Here is a 24,642-nt window from a genome sequence, read left to right on the forward strand (position 1 = left end):
TCTAACTCATTTTGTTTTTCAGAGGACTACCCTTGGGTTTCCTCTGTGTGTGTGTGTGTGTGTGTGTGTGTGTGTGTGTGTGTGTGTATGTGTGTCTCTGGGTACCCCATGAACCAATCAAAGGAACACAGAAAATTAACCATCACATCTCTTATGACTGCAAGATGATGGCTTTGTCTTCAAATATCACATCCTCATACAGCAAGGACAACATTCAAAGGAAGTAAATGAAAAATATTTTCATTTCTGCACATATGTGTTCTTACCAAGGAAGGGAATGGGCATTCTGAGAATCCCCTAGGAGCTGTCCTCTCCAGTCCTACTGATCTGGTCAGGACAGGGTTATGTAATCAGGCTCTGGCTACAAGGGAAGCAGGGTAACGTGGGGAGTATCTGACCTCCCATTCTTGGCAGTGGGAGGTTGGATTGACAGTAAGAGAGACGGTAAGGACATGACTATTAGGTCTACAGCAAAGAGTGTCTGCCGAACCTCAACTTCATCTTCCTTCTCAGACAGACATCTTTGTTATCGGATAAACCACAAACTTTTTCTCATGCTAACTTGGCCCCCCCCATTCTATAACCCTCCAATAAAAAACTTTCTGAAAAATTCCACTCCTACTCTTCTCATTTCCACGAGGATTGTGGAGTAGTTCGCTCCTACCCTACTATTAGCTTTTTCTATTAACTATTGGCACTTTCCGCTATTGCTTCTGATGTACGATTTGCCTAGTTGATGACATTTTTGCTCAAGTCAATCCTTGATGACAGGTTTCCATTCAGCTTCTTTAAATCGCCTAACCAGGAATATTTCAGATGGCTGAGTGTGTGTTCAGCAGAAGAGAGTGGCTTCAAACCTCCCTCCCCAGGCAGTCCTGATGGCGGAAGGGCCACCTTCCATCAGGTGCGAATGTGATTTCTGTGGAAGAGCCTGGCTTCCAGGAGTTACCCCAGGGGACATTGCTTTACTCTTCATCCCACGTTTGGTCCAAGATCTTGCTTAATGAATGCACTGAAGCTAGATGAGCTACGCAGGCTTCCCGTTGGGTGTGTGCATCTGCGCTTGCCTTGGGGAATGCTGTCAAAGCTACCCACATTGCACTCCAGTTCTTTCTGTGTACTGAACATATAGCACAGGGCACATGCAAGACATTCCTGGTCCTCAGAGGTGAGAGGCTCTCCCTTTCCATGATTTTCTCTGTTAAGTTGCTGGTTGTTCCTCTGGGGGATTATTATTATTATTATTATTATTATTATTATTATTATTACTGCTTTCTTTTAATTGATTCTCATCAAGATCTCCCAGATGCTGGCAAGGCTTTTAGGTGAGAAGCTCTCTAGGCTTTGAGCTAAGGATTACCAGTCCTTCCCTGCACACGTTTCCTTCTCAGCCTATCCCTCCCTTTGACTAGACTCTCTGTACCTCTACATAGAGCAGGGGGCAGTTCTGTTCTGGTGTTCAACAGGGATGCCTGAGTCTGAGATCTCAGGTCAGAAGTATTGGTTTGTCTAGTCTATGTGAGGTTGGATCCACATACATCTATACATGATGATCTAGAAAGCTAACACAGAGAGAAAAACCAAAGCTTAAGAATTAGTCCATGGAGGATGTCAACTCCTAGATCCAAGCCAAGTCTTTAAGTTCATAGAGTTGAGGGGTTCCTGCTTGAGACCAGGTCAGGAACACCTCTGACTGTGCAGACTTCAGGCTATCCCAAAGAAGCAGTGACAATCTGAACATCAGTGACTTATACCGTGCTCCCAAACTTGTTTGTAAATGCCCAACCATCAGTTCTAATCTATGCCTGTCCCCAGAATTCATGAAGGCCTGTGAATAAGAGAGGAAAACATCCTTGCCCACTTAGGCTGTGTTTGTGGTCTCAGAGTGCAGTCAGGGGGAACTGTTTTGACAATCACATTTTGTGCACAGAGAGCTAAATATAATGTATGATTGAAAGAAAGAAAGCTTAGAACTAAAAGTCTGATTCATTTTCAACCCTTCCGAGAGTAGAGTGGCCAACCCTGACAAATTTCATAACTTCTTGCTTGAAGTGTCTCTTTTTCCACCTTTCTTGTATCTTCCTTGCAATTATGTTTGGTTCTAGAAAGCAAGTGGTATAAAGTGATTAAGACAATATGCAGTAGAGGCTCAGTAAATGTCAGATATTCCCTTTGGTGCCCATACAGGGTAAAGACAAACAATTTTTATGTGTGTGTGTGTGTGTGTGTGTATGTATGTATGTATGTATGTATGTATGTATGTATGTGCTTAGTGACAGGGTCTCATGTAGTTCAGACTGGCTTTGAACTTCATATGTAGCCAACGACAACTTTTGAAATTCCTGATCCTTCAGGTGCCATTATGTGCTGCTGGAATCAAACCTGAGCTTTGCCAATGCTAGGAAAGAATCCTCCCCATGCCCGCCCTCCCGCCCTCCCTCCCTCCCTCCCTTCCTTCCTTCCTTTTGTCTTTCTGTCTTTTCTTTTTTTCTTTTCTGTTTTTAAAGACCGAGTTTCTCTGTGTGGCCCTGGCTGTCATGAAACTCTGTAGACCAGGCTGGCCTCAAACTCAAAAATCCTCCTGCCTCTGCCTCCCTGGAGCCAGGATTAAAGGCCTGCGCCACTATCCTGGTGGGAAGTACTCTTTTCACTGAACTTACTCACCAGTCCTGTGAAAGACAATTTTTAAATTTAAATCTATAATATTATCCTCAAATTTTTATTCATTCTTTGGTAAATTTTTGGCCTTCCCATTGTCCTATTGTCTATTAAGTGTTTCCAGACTTGTTTTAATCTGGTGTAGCTTGCAGACATGGAAATGTCCGCTTTCCATTCCATAGAGAGGGGAGGCAGGGTTGTAAGGGAGGGCTCCCAGGACCAGTCATTCCACAGCTCTATAACAGTTTCTGTGGGGAAAAAACAGTCCAGGGGTAAGTAATTTGAGATAAGCTAGTTTAAATTCCTTAAAGGGCTCTAGGGCTAAAGGGCCAAGCCTGTGGGTCAAGTTTCTGGCCTTGGAGTAATTAGCACAGGGTGTGGGTTAGGGAGGTACTTGGGATGTGGGTTCTCAGTTGATTGGTTGGTTGGTTTGCTTATGAAAGACATACTGGAGATAGATAGATAGATAGATAGATAGATAGATAGATAGATAGATAGATAGATAGATGATAGATAGATGATAGATAGATAGATGATAGATAGATAGATAGATGATAGATAGATGATAGATAGATAGATAGATAGATAGATAGATAGATAGATAGATAGATAGATAGATAGATAGATAGATGTGCTGTTCTGTCCCTAAGAAGTAGCTTGATCTGGGAAGGCCGATACTCTAGAGTCAGCAGGGCTCCAAAAGCTTAGAATGTAAAATGTGTAAGATTCGAAAGCACGGTTGACTCACTCCTCCTGTTGTTTGCACACGCTTTGTAGTGGGCTGGAAATGAGCCACAGACACTGTATTCACTTCTATAGGGGCTGAAGACTCTCTGTTCACCTTCCATCAAAGTCAAGGCCTGAAAAGTCTCAATTTGATCCTATCTAGAAGTAAAACTCCAAAACTGACTGAAGCGATAGCTCAGCAGTTAAGAGCACTGGTTGCTCTTCCCAAGTTCAATCCCCAGCACCCACATGAAGCTCACAAGTGTAACTTCGGTTCCAGGGGATCTGACACCCTCACACAGACATGAATGCAGACAAAATACCTGTGCACATAAAATAAAAATATATCATTAAAATACTCCAACAAACAAACAAAAACTACTCCAAGTTGGGAGGAACCACTCATACTTTAGCTGTTTGCTCTCCTTCTCTGAATCTATTTTTAAAACAATGTCTTCGCTCCCAACCCACTAAATGATCCCTTAGTCTTTTCTTCGATTCTTTTTATTTGATCTTTCTATTTGGAAGAAGATCTTCTCTTTATGGTACCAAAATGGCTTCATTCTGGTCTATGCTTGTTAACTCCTAAAAGTTTGATGTCTTGTACATAAGCAAGAAACGTGCAGCCTTTCTCCTGGATCAGCTGCCAAATCAAATAAATTGTCTACAGTGAGCTAGCAGAACAGTTTCTGACCACAATGGAAAGGCACTTGCATTTAGCACACACACACTGTTCATCCGAAGATGCTGATGATGTGCACATTGGTTTCTCTGTCTTTCTCAGAGCTGTAGCAGCACAGCCTCCCCTGCAGGGCTCCACAGGGCCCCGTAGCCACTGCCACACACAATGTCTTCCTGTGAGCCCCAGTTTTCTACTCCGAGTAGGACTTCTGTCCTACCTTCGACTCCACTATGAGATGGATCGTCAAGTGTCACGGGTAGAGCTGAGTCTGTAAGGCCTCATGCAGACCTGAAAGCCATCACGAACGCTCACTAAGCCTTCCTTGAGTCAATATGTGGACATGAATGCAAATTGCCAGTCAGAAATTTGCAAAGAATTTGCTATAGATAAATAAATAAGATGTAGGAAATAAATGGTTTGGTTATTATCAAAAGGGGAAAACAGTCTCCAGAAGGCGATGTGTAGGCCCTGAAATCACTCATGCAGTAGCAAACCCATATATGTTAAATTACATTTCTGGAAATTCCCAACTGTGGACAAGAGGCAAACAAAAGCCCATCTCATAGTTTCATAGGGCTAGTGAATATCTGAAATGTAACACGGAGCCTGTGATAGGCCATCAGAGTACCGGCTAGATTTGCTAGAAAGATGTACTATGAAGCGGCAGCTTGATTTACTGCCGATTTTATAGCGCAAGGTTGCCAGGTCCTTGCTTGTGCAGTGTGCATGTGTGGCGACGATTGGTACTGGGGGATTGGTGCAGTGACACTGCTGTCGGTGGTGGTGTGATTGGCCAGTTCACCAATTAGAGACCTGACAGTGTTGATTACAGAAGGTCCAGCACTTTAAAACAATGAGCATCACACATACACACATATTTCAACCTTTGGGAGGTGGAGTTAAAAATGGGAAAAGGAAAAACAACTTTTTACCTCTTCTACTAAAGACATTGTTGATGGTCAAGAATAAGACAAGTTTGAGGTCATTGCCACAAGGATTCATTTTACCTGAGTGGCTCCCCATGAATTAATACTCCATTGAAAGCTCAATTGTCACTGTGTAGCCAGAGGGATTTAAGAACGTCATTTCAACTTCTGTAGGTTTCAGTTTTCCCCTACTTAAAAAGAATTAGAGAAAGGATTGACAGAGCTGAAGGGGCTTGCAACCCTATAAGAACAACAATGCCAACCAACCAGAGCTCCCAGATACTAAACCACTACCCAAAGACTGTACACAGAATGACCTATGGCTCCAACTGCATGCGTAGCAGAGCAAGGCCTTGTTGAGCACTGATGGAAGGTCATGCCAAGTTTGGATCCCCAGTGTAAGGGAATGTCGGGGTGGGGGGAGAGTGGATAGGAAGGGGAACACCCTTATAGAAGAAGGGGAGGGGGAGGGGATTGAAAGGTTACATCTGGGAAACCAGGAAAGGGAATAACATTTGAAATGTAAATAAAAAATATCCAATTAAAACAAAAGAATGAAAGCATAAGCGTGCCTGAGGGGAGACAGGAATATGACAGGGAGCTGTTTATCCACATCCTGATGGCACTGATAAGTGACAAGTCTCACCAACTTTACAATCAGAAGTACCTTCCAGACCCAGTATTCCCACTGTTCATCTAGAACGAAGGATCAGGATAAACCAAGTTGTTCCTGGCCTCAATAACACACCTAAAACAACTGCTATCAATGCCATACATCCAAAAATCTGAGGAGGTATAGAGACGGTTCAGTGGTTAAGACCTTTGGCTGCCTTTCCAAAGGACCTGGATTTAACTTCCAGCATTCACATGGTGGGTCATAACCTCTTATACCTCCAGTTCCAGGGAACCCAACACTTCTTCTAGCCTTGTCAGGCACCAACCATGGCAGGCACATGGTTCACAGGCATACGTGCAGGCAAAACACCCACATACACATATTATAAAATAATGAACAATTTTTAAATGGCAAGGCGGGATGTTGTGGCTCATGACTATAATCCAGGCACTAGAAAGCCAAGGTAGAGTTGTAAGTTTGAGGCCAGCTCAGACTACTACATAGTAGGATCCCATCTCAAGAATAAAAACAAAATGAACCATATATATATATATGTATATATATATATATATATGGTATATATATATGGTGTATATATATATATATGGTATACACACACACACACACACACACACACACACACACACACACACACACACACGCACATCCTATTTTCTTGGTAGGAACCATCAGGAAAAGTTGATGGATAGCAGAGTACTATGGAAAGAGCAGAGGGCATACGACTGATGTGTTTCTTCTTATCCTGGGGCATCCTGAAAGGGTCCATTTGAACCTGTGGTTGATTCCCAATCTGGACAGTTAAGAATTGACTCATAAGCAGAATGGATGGTTATTCTAAAGGGGCCACCTCTGATGTCTATTTTACTTCCCTTTCTGAGGTCCACTCATCCTCCCTTGGACCCTCCTTTTTACTTAGTCTCTTCCGGTCTGTGGACTGTAGCCTGGTTACCCTGTACTTTATGACTCATGTCCACTTAGAGGTGAGTACACACCATGCATGTCTTTCTGGGTCTTCACTACCTCACTCAGGATGATATTTCCTAGTTCCATCCATCAGCCTGCAAATTTCACGTCTTTGATTTTAATAGCTGAGTAGTATTCCGTTGTGTAGACGTGCCACGTTATCTCTATCCATTCTTCCGTTAAAGGATGTCTAGGTTGTTTCAAGTTCCTAGCTATTACGAAACAAGCTGCTATGAACATAGCTGAGCAAATGTCCTTGTGGTATAGTGGTGCTGGGTCTGTGGGTAGAACTATTCCCAACTTCCTGAAAAACCACGAAATTTGTTTACAAAGTGGTTGTACAAGTTTGCACTCACACCAGCAATGAAGGGGTGTTCCTCTTGCTCCACAGCCCTGGCTGTCACCTGAGTTTTTGACCTTAGCCATTCTGATAGGTTCAAGATGGAATCAACATTTCCCAGATGAATAAGGATGTTGGACATTTCTTTAAGTGATTCTTGGCCATTAGAGACTTTTCTGCTAAGAATTCTCTGTTTAGCTCTGTACCCCATCTTTTAATTGGGTTATTTGGTCTGTTGGTATCTAACTTCTTGAGTTCTTTCTACATTTTGGATATTAGTCCTCTGTCAGAGGTAGGGTTGGTACAGGTCTTTTTCCAATCTGTAGGCTGCTGTTTTGTCTGTTGATGGTGTTCTTAGCCCAGTGAACGCTTTTCAGTTTCATGAGGTCCCATTTATCAGCTGTTGATCTTCGTGCCTGAGCTATTAGTGTTCTGTCAGAAATTCGTCTCCTGTGCCAATGTGTTCATGGCATTTCTCCAGTCTCTCTCCCATTAGATTTAGTGTTTTATGTTAAGGTTTTTGATCCATTTTGACTTAAGTTTTGTGCATGCTGATAAATATGGGTTTATGTGCATTCTTATATATGCCGACATACAGTTAGACCAACACCATTTGTTGAAAATACTTTCTTTTTTCCCCTCTGTATGGTTTTAGCGTCTCTGTCAAAAATCAAGTGTCTGAAGGTTTGTGGTCTTATCTGGGTATTCAATTCTATTCCATTGATTGACCTATGTGTTTTTATGCCAATACCATGCAGGTTTTATCACTATTGCTCTGTGGTAAAGCTTGAAATCAGGGACGGTTATACCTCCAGAAATTCTTTTATTATACAGGATCATTTTAATTATCCTGGGTTTTTTATTTTTCCATATGAATTTGGGAATTGCTCTTTGGGGGTCTGTAAAGACTTATATTGAGATTTTGATGGGAATTGCATTGAATCTGTAGATCGCTTTTGGTAAGGTGGCCATTTTTACTATGTTAATCATGCTGATCCATGAGCATGGGGGATTTTTTTCATCATCTGATATATTCTTCAATTTCTTTCTTCGGAGTCTGGAAGTTTTGTCATACAGGTCTTTTTCTTGGTTGGTTAGAATTACACCAAGATTTTATTATTACCATTTGTAGATATTATGAAAAAGTGTTGTTTCCCTAATTTTTTCTCAGGCTATTTATCATTTGTATGTAGGAGGGCTACTGATCCTCTTTTTTAATTTTTTAAAGTTAATTTTGTATCCAGCCACTTTGCAGAAGGTGTTTATCAGCCATAGGAGTTCTCTGGTTGAATTTGTGGTGATGGTGATGAGGAGGTCACTTATGTATACTATCATATATCACATATCATATTATATATCATACCATATACCATATATCATCATATCATATATCATCAATAAATCATATCATCATATATCAAATATCATATGGCATATATGTAAATAGCAATACTTTGACTTCTCCTTTCCACTTTGTATCTCCTTGTTCTCCTTTAGTTGTCTTATTGCTCTAGCTAAGAACTCCGGCAACTATGTTGAATACATACAGAAAGAGTATGCAGCATTATCTTTTCCCTGATTTTAATAGTATTTCTTTAAGACTCTCTCCATTTGATTTGATGTTGGCTGTTGGCTTGCTGTATGGTGCCTTTATTATATTTCAATATGTACCTTGTAGCCCTGATCTCTCCAAGACTTTTAACACAGAGGGCTGTTAGATTTTGTCAAGGGCTTTCTCAGCATCTAATGAGATGACCACGTGTGGTTTTTCTCCTTCAGTCTGTTTATATGCTAGAGTATGTCGATGGACTTTCATATCTTGAACCATGCCTGCATTCCTGAGATGAAACCTATTTGATCATGGTGGATGTTGCTTTTGATGTGTTCTTGGATTTGGTTTGCAAGTATTTTATTGAGTAATTTTACATCAATATTCATAAGGGAAATTAATCTGAGATTCTCTTTCTTTGTTGAGTCTTTGTGTGGTTTACATATTGGGGTGAGTGTGACCTCATAGAGTGAGATTGTCAATGTTCTTTCTGTTTCTATTTAGTTTGAAAAATATTGCTATTCACTCTTCTTTGAAAGTCTGGTTGGATTCTGTGCTAAACCGTTCGGCCCTGGGCTTTTTTTTTTTTTTGAGACTTTTAATGGCTGCTTCTATTTCTTTAGGAGTTATAGTATGATTTAAATTGTTTACCTGATCTTGATTTAACTTTGGTAAGTGGTATCTGTCAGGAAAATCATCCATTTTGTTTAGATTTTCCAATTTTGTGGGGTACAGGCTAATGATTCTTTGGATTTCCTTCAGTCCATTGTTATATCTCCCTTTTCATTTCTGATTTTGTTGATTTGGATCCTGCCTCTCTGCCTGTTAGTTAGTTTCACTAAAGGGTTTATTTATCTTCTCCATTTTCCCAAAGAACCAGCTCTTGCTTTTAGTCATTCTTTAGATTCTCTTTGTTTTTAGTTTATTGATTTTAGCCCTGAGTTTGATTATTTCCTCTTGGGTGTGTTTGCTTCTTTTTGTTCTAGAATTTTCAGGTGTGCTTTTAAGTTGCTAGTATGAGTTGTCTCCAATTTCTTTATGAAGGCAACAATGCTATGAAATACAGCTAATATAATACTGAAAAATGGACTCTTCCTTTTGTGCTAGAATTTTCTTAAGCTCTCTGGGTCTGGATCATCTCTATCTCTCAAGAGTCATTGCAGAGTGGTCCCCATCTAAACCGGAAGAACCTAAGGAGGCAAGTTAGGGATATGGCTCTGTAGGTAAATTGCTGGCTGCCCAGATATGAGGTCCTAAGATCGGGACTCACAGCCCCCACATATAAAGAACGGTGAGTAGGATGTAGCTGCAGCTTCCGCATGTGGAGAGGATAAGGGCACTAGAGGATCCCAAAGGCTTTGCTACTCAACCTGTCTGGTTATAATATTGAGATCCAGAAACTAAGAGAGAGATGTGATTAAGGAAGACATCCTACTGTCAACCTCTGGTTTACACATACACTCACAAGAGTGAGTAAACCTGTGCATACACACACACACACACACACACACACACACACACAGTCTCTCTGTCTCTCTGTCTCTCTGTCTCTCTGTCTTTCTCTCTCTCACAAGAGCGAGTACACCTGCACACACACACACACACACACACATGCACTCACAAGAGCAAGTACAACTGCACACACACGTGCACTTACACATGCACTCACAAAAGCAAGTACACCCGTGCACACACACACATACATTTACATGCGCACTCACAAGAGTCAGTACACCTGTGCACACACATACACACTGACATATGCATTCACAAGAGCAAGTACATCTGTGCACAGACATACATACACACTTACACATACATTCACAAGAGTGAATACATACACCTCCACACATACACACATGCACATATGCACACACATGGGTGAACTTGAACAAGACAAAGCAGGCAGAAGGAGGAGGATGAGAAAACTTAACATCCAAGACACAGAAAATTGGACACTCATCAGTTACACAGAAAAGACTTCTAAGGGACAACTGCCCAGTTGGAATTGGGGAGGAAAGAATGTTTCTCTCTCAGAGAACATATGGAATGTTGTTTTATCAAGATGGCCTTGCCTGAGATAGTTGTGGGGAGACAATATCTGAAGAGATTTGTCTTCTCTGGGAGTGGAGGTGTACCTCAGGATATAGGTCTGAGGGAAATTCTAGTTACATCCCTTCACTTAATAGTTGGGTCAGCTACACAGTTAGCCTTTCCAACCTATGTTTCCTCCTGTGTGAAACAGTGTGGGTGCTGGTTCATGGCGTTGGAGTGGCTCCATGGGGGGAGGTGTGTGAAGAGGTTGGAGGAGCTGAGGTGCTCGCTCACACTGTGGATGCTGATTCGTGGTATTGCAATGGCTCTGTGTGAGAGGTGTGCAAAGGGGTTGGGACAGCTATAATGCTCACTAAGTGCTCTGCGGATGTCTTCTATGACCCATGGAACTGAGCGAAGTTAGAGACCAGGGTGATTCTGCTGAAGGGAAGAGACCATGAGAACCATAGATAGAGGTTTCCCAATCTTAAAAGAAAACTCATTAGGAGCCACCAGCCACAAGGGTTTGCTTGTGTTGCCACTTTTACATTATGTTTGATCCTGGAGAAGTTAAGCATTCACAGGTAGACAGCAAAATGTAAAAATACCATAGAACCAGTCAGCATTCTGAGGGGGCGGAGAAAGGTAGTGAAGTGTCCCTGTTGGCCTTTGCAGCTGAGATTGAAGGAATTATCAGATGTTTCAGTATCCTGAAATAGCAATATTGCGAAGCTTTCTCTCTCGCTGGGACATACCATTGGGGGTCAAGAGGGATGGATTGGAGACGTGATGTTATTCCTGGAACTCTGCCAGAATGGCAGCTAACAGGGCTTGTAGGTAGGCGGGGGTGGGGGGGTGGGGGACATTGTCACTGCCAGATTTGCTACACAGAGAAAGGAAGAAGCAAGCCAAGTCTTTCAGCTTATTTCCTTAGCTTTCAAGGATATGGAAATGTATTAGTGTACTAAGTGTGGTGAGCACAGTAGGTCTCACACACACTGTAGGTCTGGCTCATCTGGTTTGTACTCTCCTTCCACTTTGGAGCTGAGCCAACACTGCTGATTATCAGTTACTGGCTCTAAAACCTAACTACACATTGGAATCACCTAGGTAGATTTATGAACTGCTGGTGACTACATTTCACCCCTAGAGAATCTTAATTTAATTGGTCTGGAGACCCCCAAGTAGCTTTAAGATATAGCAAGCTTGAGAATTACTACCCTACATTGAAATCAGCCAGGACTTGCTCGCCTCATTAAGTGAGCACATGCATATCATACAGGCTTTCATTAAGCCAGGGGGAGATAGAGCTGAGACAAGCTACAATTGTGCTGCCCACCCGTTAGTCTTTAAATCTAACATAATTACATTCAGGTAAAATTTTTAAATTAGTTCTTATGTTCCACTGGCTGCATTTCAAATTTTAAAAGATACATATGGCTCGTTTCTGCCATGCGAACCACACAGAACATCATGGAAAGTTCTATGAATCAACTCGAAGACACCAGCAGGACTTCCAAGTTAAGTGAGCAGATGCTTAAGTCAATAAGGCTTTGGTTAGAGACCAGGAAACCTGAGTCTCACAACCTGAACATCCATGAGGGAGAGATGTGAACTGTGGAGAACAGAGGCACTGGGCACCTGATGACATATTTGATGGCTTGTGCATACGCCAGCCCCTTGGATGATTTGATGCTCCATTGCATACAGCCTGCAGACTACAAAACTGATAGTGAGGGGGGTATAAACCAGAGGCTATTGGCACTAAGCCAAGTGGCACTCATGTCATTGACTTCAGAACCTCACTTCCAAGCAAAGTGGCATCGTAATTCTGCTGGCTGCTTTGAACAACATCAGAGCCCCAGGCAGTGTCCATCAAGAAAGCAGTGTCCATCTCTGGCGATGGCAGGTTGATTCCAGGGCTCCCAAGCAGAACATCCCTAGCACCAGAGGCTCAGGAGTTGAGATGATCAAGTGCACAGCAGAGGACTTGAAGGGAGGACTCAGTGAACTGCTAGTGTGGGGGGATGACAGGGGTGTGGGAAGCCCCTTGATATCCTACCTAGTCTGCTCCAGAGGGCTGGAAGGCTTTGCCACATGGCAGCTGAAGAGTGGCAGTCTGGACGGGAATCTCTGCAAGGCACCAGGCTGAATGTTTCTAGAAAGAATGGTGCATTCATATTCCAGGGCTGCTTTAAGTATGTGCCACTAGGTGGGTGGCTTAAAGGACACATGAATTCCAGCAGGTGCTGGACAACAGTTGAGGTCCCAAGACAGAGTACTGTTCTTTCGGCTAGCCCAGCCATCTGTTTTATTATAGAAGTTTTATGTGGCTTAATATGCCCTCTTGGAAGTTAATATGGTTTGAAAAATTGCCTGCAATAAATCCTTTCTTTCTCGCACATAAGCTTATCCGTTCTTCATTCAGAGAAAATTAGTTTCTCTCTATCCACCCTAAATAAATACGGGGAGAAAGTACTTAAAGAATATCAGTCTGAGGGAGTATCTAGTTTGAAGCCTGCCCTGAGGACATGGTGAAGTCCTTTGGTCTATGATGTCATTATTTACCAGGGCCTGTGGGAAGCAGGGTCTTTATTCTGAAAGCCCCAGTGCACTCTGACTGGCCTCAGTGGTTGGTTCCTACCTTCAACCCCTTCCCATTCATACCAAGAAAAAAAAATCTATTTTGCATTTATTTATTTATTTATTTATTTATTTATTTATTTATTTATGAGCATGCTTGTCACAGTCTGTGTGCAGAGGCCAAAGGATAATAGGCAAGTGTCGCTTCTCTCCTTTTACCATATCAGGCCTAGGGCTAGAACTCAAGTCCTGAGGCTCGATGGCAAGAGCCTTTCTGGAGAAAAGCTTCAAGTTCATAAGACCAGAGGTTAACATAGACATTAAACACATAAGCTCCTGAGCTCAACTGCCTGGGTGCAAATCCACCTTTGTCCCTTGCAAGCTGTGTACAAGTGGGAAAGTTATGGCTGGCTTCTCTCTTTATCCTACCATAGCCTAGCTACAGTTGCCTTTTCAGGAATGGACATGAATAAATGTGAAATAAAAGCCAGGTGATGGAGTCAGTCAGCATGCTGAGTCCAAGAACCTGCCCTGTGTCCATCACCATGCCCCTATGACAGTAAATTGTCTCAGCTGGAAGACGGTACAAAGCTACCCAGTGGCCTGATTGCTGCAAAGGCCAAAGTTAACGGATGGCTCCAGATGTGGCTCAAGTGGGTAAAGCACCTGCAGTCTAGCCTGAAGATCAGAGCTCAATTCCCCAGATCCATGTAAGAGGAGGGGAGGACAGACTCCTAGATGTGTCCTCTGACCTCTGAACATGTACACACACACACACACACACACACACACACACACACACACACACAGACATTACAAATTATTAAAATGGAAAAGACTGTGTCCTGAAATTCCTAAAGCATATGAGTCTATCAATCGCAATGACTGTGGAAGAGAGAGGCTGAATAAGCATTGATGTCTTTGCAAAGTGGTTGACAGAGAGCAAGCAAGTTTAAAGCACACTTTAACAATAAGTGCCTCGCCTCACAGGGAGCAGTTTGTTTCACAGTTGCCTAGGACACACAGAAAATGGTGGTATGCACCTTCAACCCCAATCCTCTGGAGGTACAGAGCTGCCTGGATTGCTGGGTCCTACCTTCTACTCATTGAATCAGGGGTAGGGGTTGGATTTTATAGAATGGGAATATTCCCCTGCGGGAGCTGGCAGTTCCAGTTAGTAAGGATCTTTAGAGATGCTTGCCTTGAACTTGACACCCTTTATTAAAAAGCATAAGCAGCTTGAGGCTGTTGCTCTGTGGAACCCCGTCTTCAGCCTCCAGAAGAGACGATGCATCTCTCATAATGGCTGGGATGCAGAATGCTTAAAACCGCCTTCTGCTACACTCTTAGCATTGTGAGCAGTCACCTCGACACCTTCCCTCTGCGTCTAAGCACTGGTGGCTGCTGTTTATCCTTGGAGACCATGTATCTTCATAAACTAAATCTGTATTACTTCATTTCTTTCCACTTTTCTCATTTCCTGGGGGTGGGGGTCATATACTGGTGGCTCACCTTGGATAGCCTGTCTGAGATGTGTAGCTTAATACCAACAAGAATCATAGCTCTAGGTGTGAATTCTACTTGAAAATTAAAATGTGACCCATTTGTGTCAACTGAAATGTCTAATACAAGTAACAAAGACCAGTTTCCATCCCGTCTCTCATCACTTGAGCCTGCCCAAGACACTGAATGTATTTTTTCTTCTCCGAAGATGTCCAATATACCTATAGTCCATTTCTCTATCAGAAGATACCAAGGAAGTATACTCAAGTCTCTCATTTTGTGATTCGTTATTTTATGCATTCGGGCCAGATGTTCAAATAAAATGAGTCTCTCAGGACCAAATGAAGCCATTCTGTGAGGGAGAAGAGTCTGGAAGGACATATCAGGCCTGTAGTGTCGATGCCCTGTCTCAGTGCGGAAGACTCTGACCATCGAGGAATACAGGAAGGTTGCCCACTGCTACATGAGTGTAAAATTACACTAAAATAGGAACTGAGTCTTCATACGGTGCCAGAATAGTTAAATAATGACCAACTTGTAAAATCCTAAGCACAATGGGCTGGAGATGGCTTTCTGCTGCACAGCAATGTGACAAAAGCCATGTCTCCCTTTTCCTCGAAACCTTGGTTGTTCACCCGTGCATGACGGCTGGTGTCCCTCACCTCTAGGTTCTTTCACACAATACGGCATGGAAAGGAAAGTGTCTAAGGCCAGGGTCAATGCACTGCACCTAAGTGTTGGAACGAGCATGAGACTCTCTTTGTGGAGCAGCGTGGGCTCGGATGACAGAGTCGAGGACTTCGTCCCACTGGAAGAATATTACTCCTTCTCCCTTAGTGAGAGTAAGAGAAGCAGTGTTATAATTTGTGCTAAGAACCAGCACTTGAGAGATAGTCGACAGACCACGTCTCTCCCTGAAAGCTGACATAGTGACAACAGGCTCCATTTGATTTGTGGAGTGCAAAAGAATTGGTTGTCCCCATTGGAAGGCGCTGTCGGAAGTGGGGGACATTTTTCCAGCCTTCCAAAAATATAGATGGCTCTATGTATTTTCACTTGTGACAAATGCCAAGGGAAGGAACCTTATATGGCCCGGATCTGGACAGGAAACAGATAGTAGAACCAGAGCGTCCAGTCCTGGAGGCAGAAACTTTGGAGAATTAAACTCTCCCAGGATAAGGACATGGAGCAAGCACAGGACAGTAGGACATCAGGGGAGCCACACTAACCTTCTTCTGAAGGGACGGGAAATGTGACCAAAAGACCAGATATGACAGTGTGTGCCTATAATACAACCTGGGCTGCATAGAATGACTTTGTCTGAAAAAAAAAATGAAAATTGGGGCCTGAAGAGATGATTCAGGGGAGGGTCTGAGTTTAGTTCCCAGCACCTACATCAGATGATTCAGAGGTACTCCAGCTCCAGGGCACACAACACTGCCTTCTAGACAATGCAGGCACCCACTTCCATGTGTGCACATGTGCACAGAGATACACGTACGCATGTAATTAAAGTAAGAATTTTAAAACTCAGGCTGGAGAGATGACTCAGTGGTTAAAAACACTGATTGTTCTTCCAGAGGTCCTGAATTCAAATCCCCCCAACCACATGGTGACTCACAACCATCTGTAATGGGAACCAATGCTCTCTTCTGGTGTGTCTGAAGACAGCTACAGTGTACTCATATACATAAAATACATAATATTTTTTTAAAAAATCTAAAAAGAAATAAAGAGTAACAAAGCATGAGATGTGGTGGGGGCAGGGAAGGATGAAGGTTCATGTCACCAAGGCCTAGCACATGCTCTCTGAATGGAGGGGAAGTCTCAGGCAGCATCTGTATGTGTAGAGGCAGCCTGAATCTCTCTGTTCTCAAACTCCCTCATCCCATACCCGGTCCTCTCTCTGGCAGACCCCTCCCAGACGAGAGCCCAGGAAATTGAACATGTAGACTCAGCCTCCTTGTGGATATTGCATGTTGCAGCTGTGAATCTGGGAGAAAAGGACAAACAGAGACAGAAAGAATTACAGCATGTTGGAACTGTATGTCTATTTTTCTAATTGACATTTTGCAGACGAGAAAACTAAGGGTCACCAATTATAGTAAATCAGTAAATGTCGACCTAATGAAAAGCATACTTGAGAACCAAGGCAGCTGACTTTCGCTCTAACGGCCCTCCTCTTGGTTTCCTGGGAATCATGAGTTGGAAATCTCCATTAGAGTAGACTTGGCTAAAAGGAGACAGATAGCCTACCATTTTCCATCACTGTGCCCAGCAGACATCACTAATTGATCACAGATGTCTGTCCTACTGAGCTCAGACATGCTCTCAGACTTTCCTGCGCTAATGATGATCTCATCTTGTTCTGTCACCTAATCCATATGACATGATTGAAACCTCCAAATAAAGAACCTCCAACCATTTGTGATGTCTGTCTGCACCACGGTTTGGTCCATTCTCTGGAGTGTCTTGTAGAGTTTCAATTTGTTAACCCTAGTAACTCTTGGGAGGGTATAGTTTGGAATAAGGGGATGCACCACAAGATTAATTTGCTCGAAGGTTAGTACTGAAAGTCCTAATCTCTGTGGGTTTCCTTTTTCTCCTTTCAGGTGGACAGGACGGAAGTGATTCGTACCTGCATAAACCCAGTGTACTCAAAGCTGTTTACGGTGGACTTTTACTTTGAAGAGGTCCAACGTCTCCGGTTTGAAGTCCATGACATCAGCAGCAACCATAATGGGCTGAAGGAGGCTGACTTCCTGGGTGGCATGGAATGCACACTTGGCCAGGTAGACAGAAGATGTCTTTTGTCCTCTCCCACCTCAGGCTTTTCCCCCTCTTCTGATCTTTGTTCTCTTTTCCCTTTAGTGATCATTTTCTTTAAACTACAGCATTTTCCAACATTTTCTAGGTGTTGTTGTATCAGTTATATGTACAAGAGGACGATCATGCAAGTATGTAGTTATTTATTTTGCAGTCAATCATCTTCTGCTCTAAATGTCCCCATCATGATGGTCAGGTGTGCAACATATGTGTATCCGGTACTTACTACATCCACTACTCTTGTGTCTATTAGAACCATACCCTGTCCCACAGCAAATTTTCTGTCTCCTAAATGATCTGTAAGACTCCCACACATAGACTGTACCTTATTCAAATTTATGCAAAATCTCTGGAGACAAAAAAAAAATAACCCAAGAAGGGGACTACATGACTTAGTGATTAAATAGATAGTATAATTTAATATCACCATTATGTCCCTTTGATAAGGGAAAAAAACTGACCCAAAGTGCTTAAGTGACCCACGGGTGGTTCTCAACCTAAAGGTCTCCACCCCGATAAGTACCAAATATCTGATATTTAGAAATCGTAATAGTATCAAAATTACAGTTTTGGAGTAGAAATAAAATAATTTTATGGTTTGAGGTCATCATGGCATGTGGAACTGTATGAAAGGGTCTTGGCATTCAGAAGAGTAAGACCCACTGTGCTAATGGCTCACCCTTATAAGCAGCAGAGCCAGTGCTGGCCACAAAGCCCATCATTTTACTTCAATTGGTCTTTCCTGTCTATCTCCTCCCTGTGCTGTACCCACAGTATAGTAGAGTGTTTGTAAGAAATAACTTAGTGGAGGAGAATGGCATAGACTCAGTTCAACGTCAAAATGGTGAGAGCTGACTTCTATTGGTCTGAGAAGTTAGAGTCCTCAAACCCTGGGGCTAGGGACCCGAGGATACAGGGGAATGAGCCTGCTGTGCAGGGTCTGAGAATTGGGTCTTTGGTTGGTTGAATTTTGTCTTTAGTGGTGAGAAGGGACTGAGCCCTTCTCCAAGCTGCTTTTCTGGATCAAGTGTTTCTTCTGAAACTGCAGAGTGAAATTATGTCAGGTTGTCTGTTTGTGCAACCTCGGGGTCCAGTGTATATGATGGGTGGTTGGAATGTTCTCTAGAATTCCATGGTAGCAGGTTTCTTGAAGCCTTGGGACTGGTTATTGTTCCTGGTTTTAAAGTATGGGGTTTACTTTAGAAGAGAGGGATCAAGGTACAAAACTTGTTCTGAGCCCCCAAAATAAATTGAGCCATGTAGAAAATGAAAGTGTGGTCCATGAACTCAAAAGCATCACTGAATGCTGTGTTCTGGGATCCTACCATAGTGTTGTGGGACTTCAGGAAAGGGACCAAACTATGTGGGAAGACAAAAAAAAAGTTGTTCAGGATAGGCAGAGGAAAGAGGGGGAGGGGTGTGGAGTTGGAAGAACCTGGTGTCACTGAGCCTGGCCAACTTTCTGTAAACCAGTAAAGATTAGACTTCTGAGCCCTTTGCAGCTGGGGCTTCCTACTAAGGCCGTGTGGTACATTGTTATTTGTAGAGTTGCTGGTTTTTATCGCAAAGAGGGACACCAAATTATAGAAGCCTAATGTCTCAGCAAATCTACATGCCCCCCCCCCCCGCCTCAGGAAGAAAGATCTGTGAGGAAAAGTCAGTCAAGAAGCCCAGCTCCTGTGTTCCCGTGTAGGTGCTTGCCCTCTTGCGTGCCACTTGCTGGAAGAAATTTCTCCCCGTGGAAAAGAGAGGTGACTCGGAATGCCCCTGTTAGCCATTTCCAGGAAATAGAGTGTTCACCTTCACAAGAACACACCCTATTACCTTAAAGAAAGCTGAAGGCCAGATACAGAAATTCTCCCAAGGAGAGGCAAAGAAAGAAATAGAGGACACATAATCTTCTCTTCCACTGATAGAATCTACCACCAAAAGCCTTGATGGTAGATAAATTTTAGAAATTTTCTGAGACAGCACCTTTTAGATACAAATGAAATGAATGACTTATAGGTTTCCTATGTAGCTCTGTTTAGGCTTTTAAAACAAGTGGCCAGCTCTAAAGAGTGTATGTTTGGGAACCTTTAGATGACCTCAGCATGTTGAGTTTATGTGCAATAACACACACATACACACACACGATACATATGCTGATGTGAGTGTGTGTGTGTGTGTATACTAATATAATAATTGATGAAGAATTCATGAGTTTGAGATCAAGGAGATACCAGAAGAGTTGGAGGAGGGGTAGAAATGATATAAAGCAATGTTTAAAAAAAACAAAGATAGTTAAAAAATGATCTTCACATACATCAGTGAGCCATTGCAAGATTCTACCTCAGACACTGGGCTTCTTTTATATAGATAAAAGTTGTATTTATCACAGGAAATAAATGTGGATCTATGTAGAAGTCATATGAATAAATGTCTTTTTTCATTCACATCTTTAATAATTTTCATCGGTGAAACAACCCTGAACTTCTGTTTTAGTTCCTTCCAAGGTTCATACTTCCAAAAGCCAGCAAGTCTGTGGCCCTGTTCTGTGCTAGCTATTGTACCAGAGGTGAACAATATAAAAGCAATTGAGGACAGCATCCCTGCCTTCAAGCAGATCAAATCTAGTTGAGTTAAAGTTGAGGAGGCAAAGGACTGAACAGGAAATGACAAGTACTATGAGGAATTACAGACTATAAGGCTGGTCCCCTGGAGGCGTTAGGTGTATGTGTTGGTGGTGGCAGTTTTGGGGAAAAGGCTTCCCAAGGACGGTGGCATTTACGCTGAACCAGGGAGAAGGAGTCACATTCCCCGCAGATGGGAAGACAACACACAAGCCTCTAGATTCAAGCAGGAGCTGCCTGTATGGGAGAGAGCACCTTTGCTTGACTTTGTCAAGACACCAACTTTGAAATAGGAAACAAAAAGACACCAGAATGGCAGGGGGTGGGGAGCAATTCTGTAAAAGAAACAAAACAAAACAAAACAACAGCCCTCAAGGGTGTATGGTCAAGCCCGCTGCCCTGAAGCTGAATTCTATTAGGAACATTCTGGAAGCCAGTAATTAGACACATCAGAGTATGTGCCCTAGGGATGAGGAAATGGGGCTTTTGTATACTGGCTAAATCTGTTCTCAGCAGTCATTGGTGGAAGGCTGGTCCAAGGCTAGCTGTCTGCCTGGGTAGCAAAGGAGGCTTTCGGATTGGTGGAAGCTTCAGGCGAAGAAGTGGCTGATAGTCAGAGGTTAGTAAGGTGTAGTCTATTGTGGGCTTGGTGATAGAAAACAATGCTCGTTTGCTCGCTCTTTATTTCTTACTACGGCTTGCCTATTCTGTACCCAGCCATCCATTCTCTTAGTAGTCACGCATTGATCATCTTGGGATTTTTATTCTTTTGCCATGTGGCCAGGTTGAGAAGAGCTCCACCTCTCACTCAGGAGGGAATCCTGAGTAAGCTCAGCCACGGTTCTCACCCCTCACCTGCCGGAGTTTTGGCTTAGGGCTATGCCAGTGGCCAGCACTAACTAGTAAAACAGGAGGGTGTTATTTGAAAGCTCCTAGCCTAAAGACACAAAGACTGTTTCTCTTTGCCTGGGATTCCTGGAATGTTGTGGTAGTCTTGCAGCATGGCTTGAGGGATGTGTAGCCCTCAGGGCACCTGAAGCTAAAAATCACCATGGAAACACAGGCTTGACATTAAGCCCCTGAAGCCAACTCTGAGTGTCATGCTGGCCTCTGTTGTTGATAATTACCTCATTATTGGCCATGAAATTGTTAGAATTGGCTTTCTGGACACATGTACTCAGCACTACTTGGCTTCAATCAATCAAAGCATATTATTATTATTATTATTATTATTATTATTATTATTATTAATCACTTCTGACCATCAGCCACTGAACTCCTTTGCCCGATACTCTCTGGTGGTTGGTTTGAGGGAGGGAACGTAACATTCATTCATTTATTTAATCATTCAGTAAGCATTTACCTGCTTCCCTGCACATGCCAAATACCATGCTTGGTCCAAAAAATACAAAGACAAAGCAGACAGAGACTTTGTCCCTGAGAAGCTTATAATTACCCAGGCAACACCAACCTCTAGATAAATAACCAAAGTGCACATGGTTCAATGCTACAATAGAACTGTGTGTGTTCCGGGAGTTGTAGAATAAAGACTGGTCTGTCCAGAGGAACTCAAAGAGAACTCATAGGACAGATGACTCTGAACCTGAAAGGTGAACTCAAGAGCAGTTCACCATCATGAGAACAAAGGGACGTTGCAAGCAAAATGAACAGAACTCACAAAGACACGGTAGCATGGGACACTGGGTTGATGGCAGAGAGACCTGAAGAGACTGGGTAAGCAAATGAGGATGGGAAGAGGACGAGGATGCAGCACTTGAGAGGAAGAGCTGGGCTGTGCAGCTTTAAGTGCTTAGACGTAATGCAGAGTCCTTGGTTACCAGGAGAAAGACAAGATCGGATACAAGTATAGAAAAAGCATTCGGCGTGCTCACGAAGGATGCATGGGATGGAGAGATGTGGAGGTAAGGATAGTAGTTAGGAGATTTGTGTCGTAGCAAAGGAGTGAGGGGGGACCACAGTGAAGGAGACCCAGAGGAGGAGACCCAGGGGAGAGTCTTTGATCAGCGAGTATGGAAGAATGTGTGTGTGTGTGTGTGTGTGTGTGTGTGTGTGTGTGTGTGTGTGTGTGTGTTGGGGGTGACTGCAGGGTAACTAAGAGGATCGCTTCCACTCCCCCTGAGGGTAGTCATACAAGGAAGGGGTGGGGAATCCTGTGTGATACCTCCCTAACTGAGCTCAGGACTTTTGTGCAGAAAACAGGGGAGTTGCCAGTGCCTGCTGCCCACATGAGTCTTGAGTAAACAATGAAGCTTTAGGAGACACTCCTGACAGATGATAGTAACCAGGAAAATGGCCAGGGAACAGGACAATGCCTGTGTTCATTTGTGGAAGGAAATCTATTGAATGCACCATATTTGAATGAATCCGAGAAATGTTAAAAGCTCTCTGAATATTAAGACCATCCTACTTCATTGTCTTTGAGAAAAGGGTATGAACTCGATGTCTTAAAATCATCAACAAAAGCCTTTCTTTGTTGAGTGTCCTCTGCGTGTGAAACAATAATCTAGACACGCACATTTGCCCTGAAAGCTATGCAAGGGAAGGGGCCTTTACCAGTTGAAACTCTGAAGGAGAACATTCCTTCCCCCCACCCCGCCTCAAAATTGCTGCTCTTTCAGGCATGAGCAAGCAAAAGGAAAAACCAGCACCACGTTCCCTCTTGACATCTGTGGTGGTAAAAAGGAGGTGTTTTGTTGTGTGTAGCTAAGGCAGGCAAAGAATGGCTAGATGTCAACCATAAGGATGACACGGCTGCTGTCCCAGGTGGCTCTTTAAGGCTCGAGTGCTGTACTGTTTAATGGCTTCTTAAGGGTCTCAGGCATTCTCTCTCAGTGTTCCCAAGTTCTTTGTTCAAAGACAAACTCTTCCCACCATCGAAGCCTCATTTCTTCGTTTACTGATAGAGAAAACCACAGGGCTGAGCCTTGGAGATATTGTGAGGACTGGTCTGGGGAGATAGCTCAGTTCATGCAAGCAGAACACAAGAACCTGAGTTGGATCCTCTCAAAACCATTGGAGGAAGAGAGCCTGAGTGCAGGACACGGATTTGTAATTCTAATACTGGGAAATGGAGGCTTGCAAGCCAGCCAGTCTAGCCCAACTGGTGAGTCTCGGGCCAGCGGGAGACCCTTTCTCATAAAACAAAGTGAACAGCTACCTGCAAAAACGACATTTAAGGTTGTCCTCTGGCCTCCCTATCCATATGCATGTGCTCATGTGTGTACACACTCTCATGTACACATGTACATGAATACAAGTGCCTATATATACACCTGCACATGCAAATATCCACCTATGAACATCCATGCTCACACATGATTACCTACACCATCTGTGAATCAATACATATAAAACACTGGGTTGAGCCCATGACAAAAAGCCCTTGGAGTGTTGTTGAAGCTGTGAGAGAGCCATTTTTCATGGGGTGAGGATCTAGGGAAAGACAGGAAGGGTTAGCCTTGTCAGGCGGCAGGAAGAGTCATAAAGAAGAAGCTCCCATGTCCTGGGCAGCCACCAATACTGAAAGTATAATTTCTCCTCATTTGTGATCTCATTCAGTACAGGGGATTCAAGGCACACATTGGCTCGTGTGAATGCATGCCCCAGCACTGATTCTTTTAGGGGTAATTTATTGGGGGTTGGTGTTAAGACAGAATGTTGAAGCCGGATGGTGGTGGCACTTGCCTTTAATCCCAGCACCAGGGAAGCAGAGACAGAGGGATTTATGAGTTCGAGACCAGCCTGTTCTAAAAGAATGAGTTCTGCAATAGCCAGGGCTACTGAGGAAAACCCTAACTTGAAAAACCAAAAACCGAACAGAAACAAACAAACAACAAAAAAGCAAACAAGACAAACAAACACAAAATGTTGCAATAATCGGGTGAGGTGTTTCAATCATTAACCCTTATCTTACTAAAGTTAAAACCCACAAAAGAGTCGAAGAGAATTCACAAAAGCTATACAGAAAGTCACACGCACAGCCTGTTCCCTACCCCATCCTCCAAACCCCCAGGCTTCCACAGGTGCTTGGGGTGATCTCTGAGCTTGCAATGTGCCTACTCTGCCACACACAGCCAGACTTTTGGTTTAAAAGAGAAAAGCTGCAGCCCTCAGCAGGCTAGAGACTGGCAAAGACTGCACAGTCGGGTCCAAGCACAGCAAGGGACTTTGCACAGGGGAAAAAAAAACATGCCCGGTGAGGCCAAGGAAGGTTCATGTCCTCAGAGAAGCAGAGCTGTACTTTCTCAGCAGATGGGAGTGGGGGCGAGTCACAAGGACACAGAGTGATCAGAAAGCCATGCTTTCCTTCTGTGAGCTCAGAAAGCCTCCTACCCCAAACTAGACTTGCAGCTAAGCCATCTTCTGCTACATCCTACCTAGGGTTCACCAGGAAAGACAGGGTCCCTCCCCACCTACAAGAGTGAGCTGCCCCTTACTCCGGTAATTTCATGTTTCTTCTGCTTCTGTTGCTTGTTAACTCATTCGCCCATTCCTGTATGTGCACGTCTCTTCACTTACCAAAGACAATGGCCCTAAGTAACAAAGATGACTTCCCCCAAGCTGGTGGACTGGGCGGTAACTG

At 43.3% G+C, this 24,642-nt stretch overlaps 1 protein-coding gene across 2 annotated transcripts in view; it reads left to right on the forward strand.

Moving 5' to 3' along the window:
- Positions 1-24,642, forward strand: part of Cpne4 (copine 4) — a 454,614-nt gene that overhangs the window by 275,460 nt on the left and 154,512 nt on the right. For both annotated transcript variants that reach the window (XM_087563156.1, NM_001436538.1), the window contains 1 exon segment: positions 17,214-17,393. In XM_087563156.1, the coding sequence (XP_087419282.1) occupies positions 17,214-17,393 (180 nt within the window).

This window comes from Rattus norvegicus, chromosome 8 (assembly GCF_021556685.1).
Source record: "Rattus norvegicus strain SHRSP/BbbUtx chromosome 8, alternate assembly SHRSP_T2T, whole genome shotgun sequence".
Taxonomy (NCBI): Eukaryota; Metazoa; Chordata; class Mammalia; order Rodentia; family Muridae; genus Rattus; species Rattus norvegicus.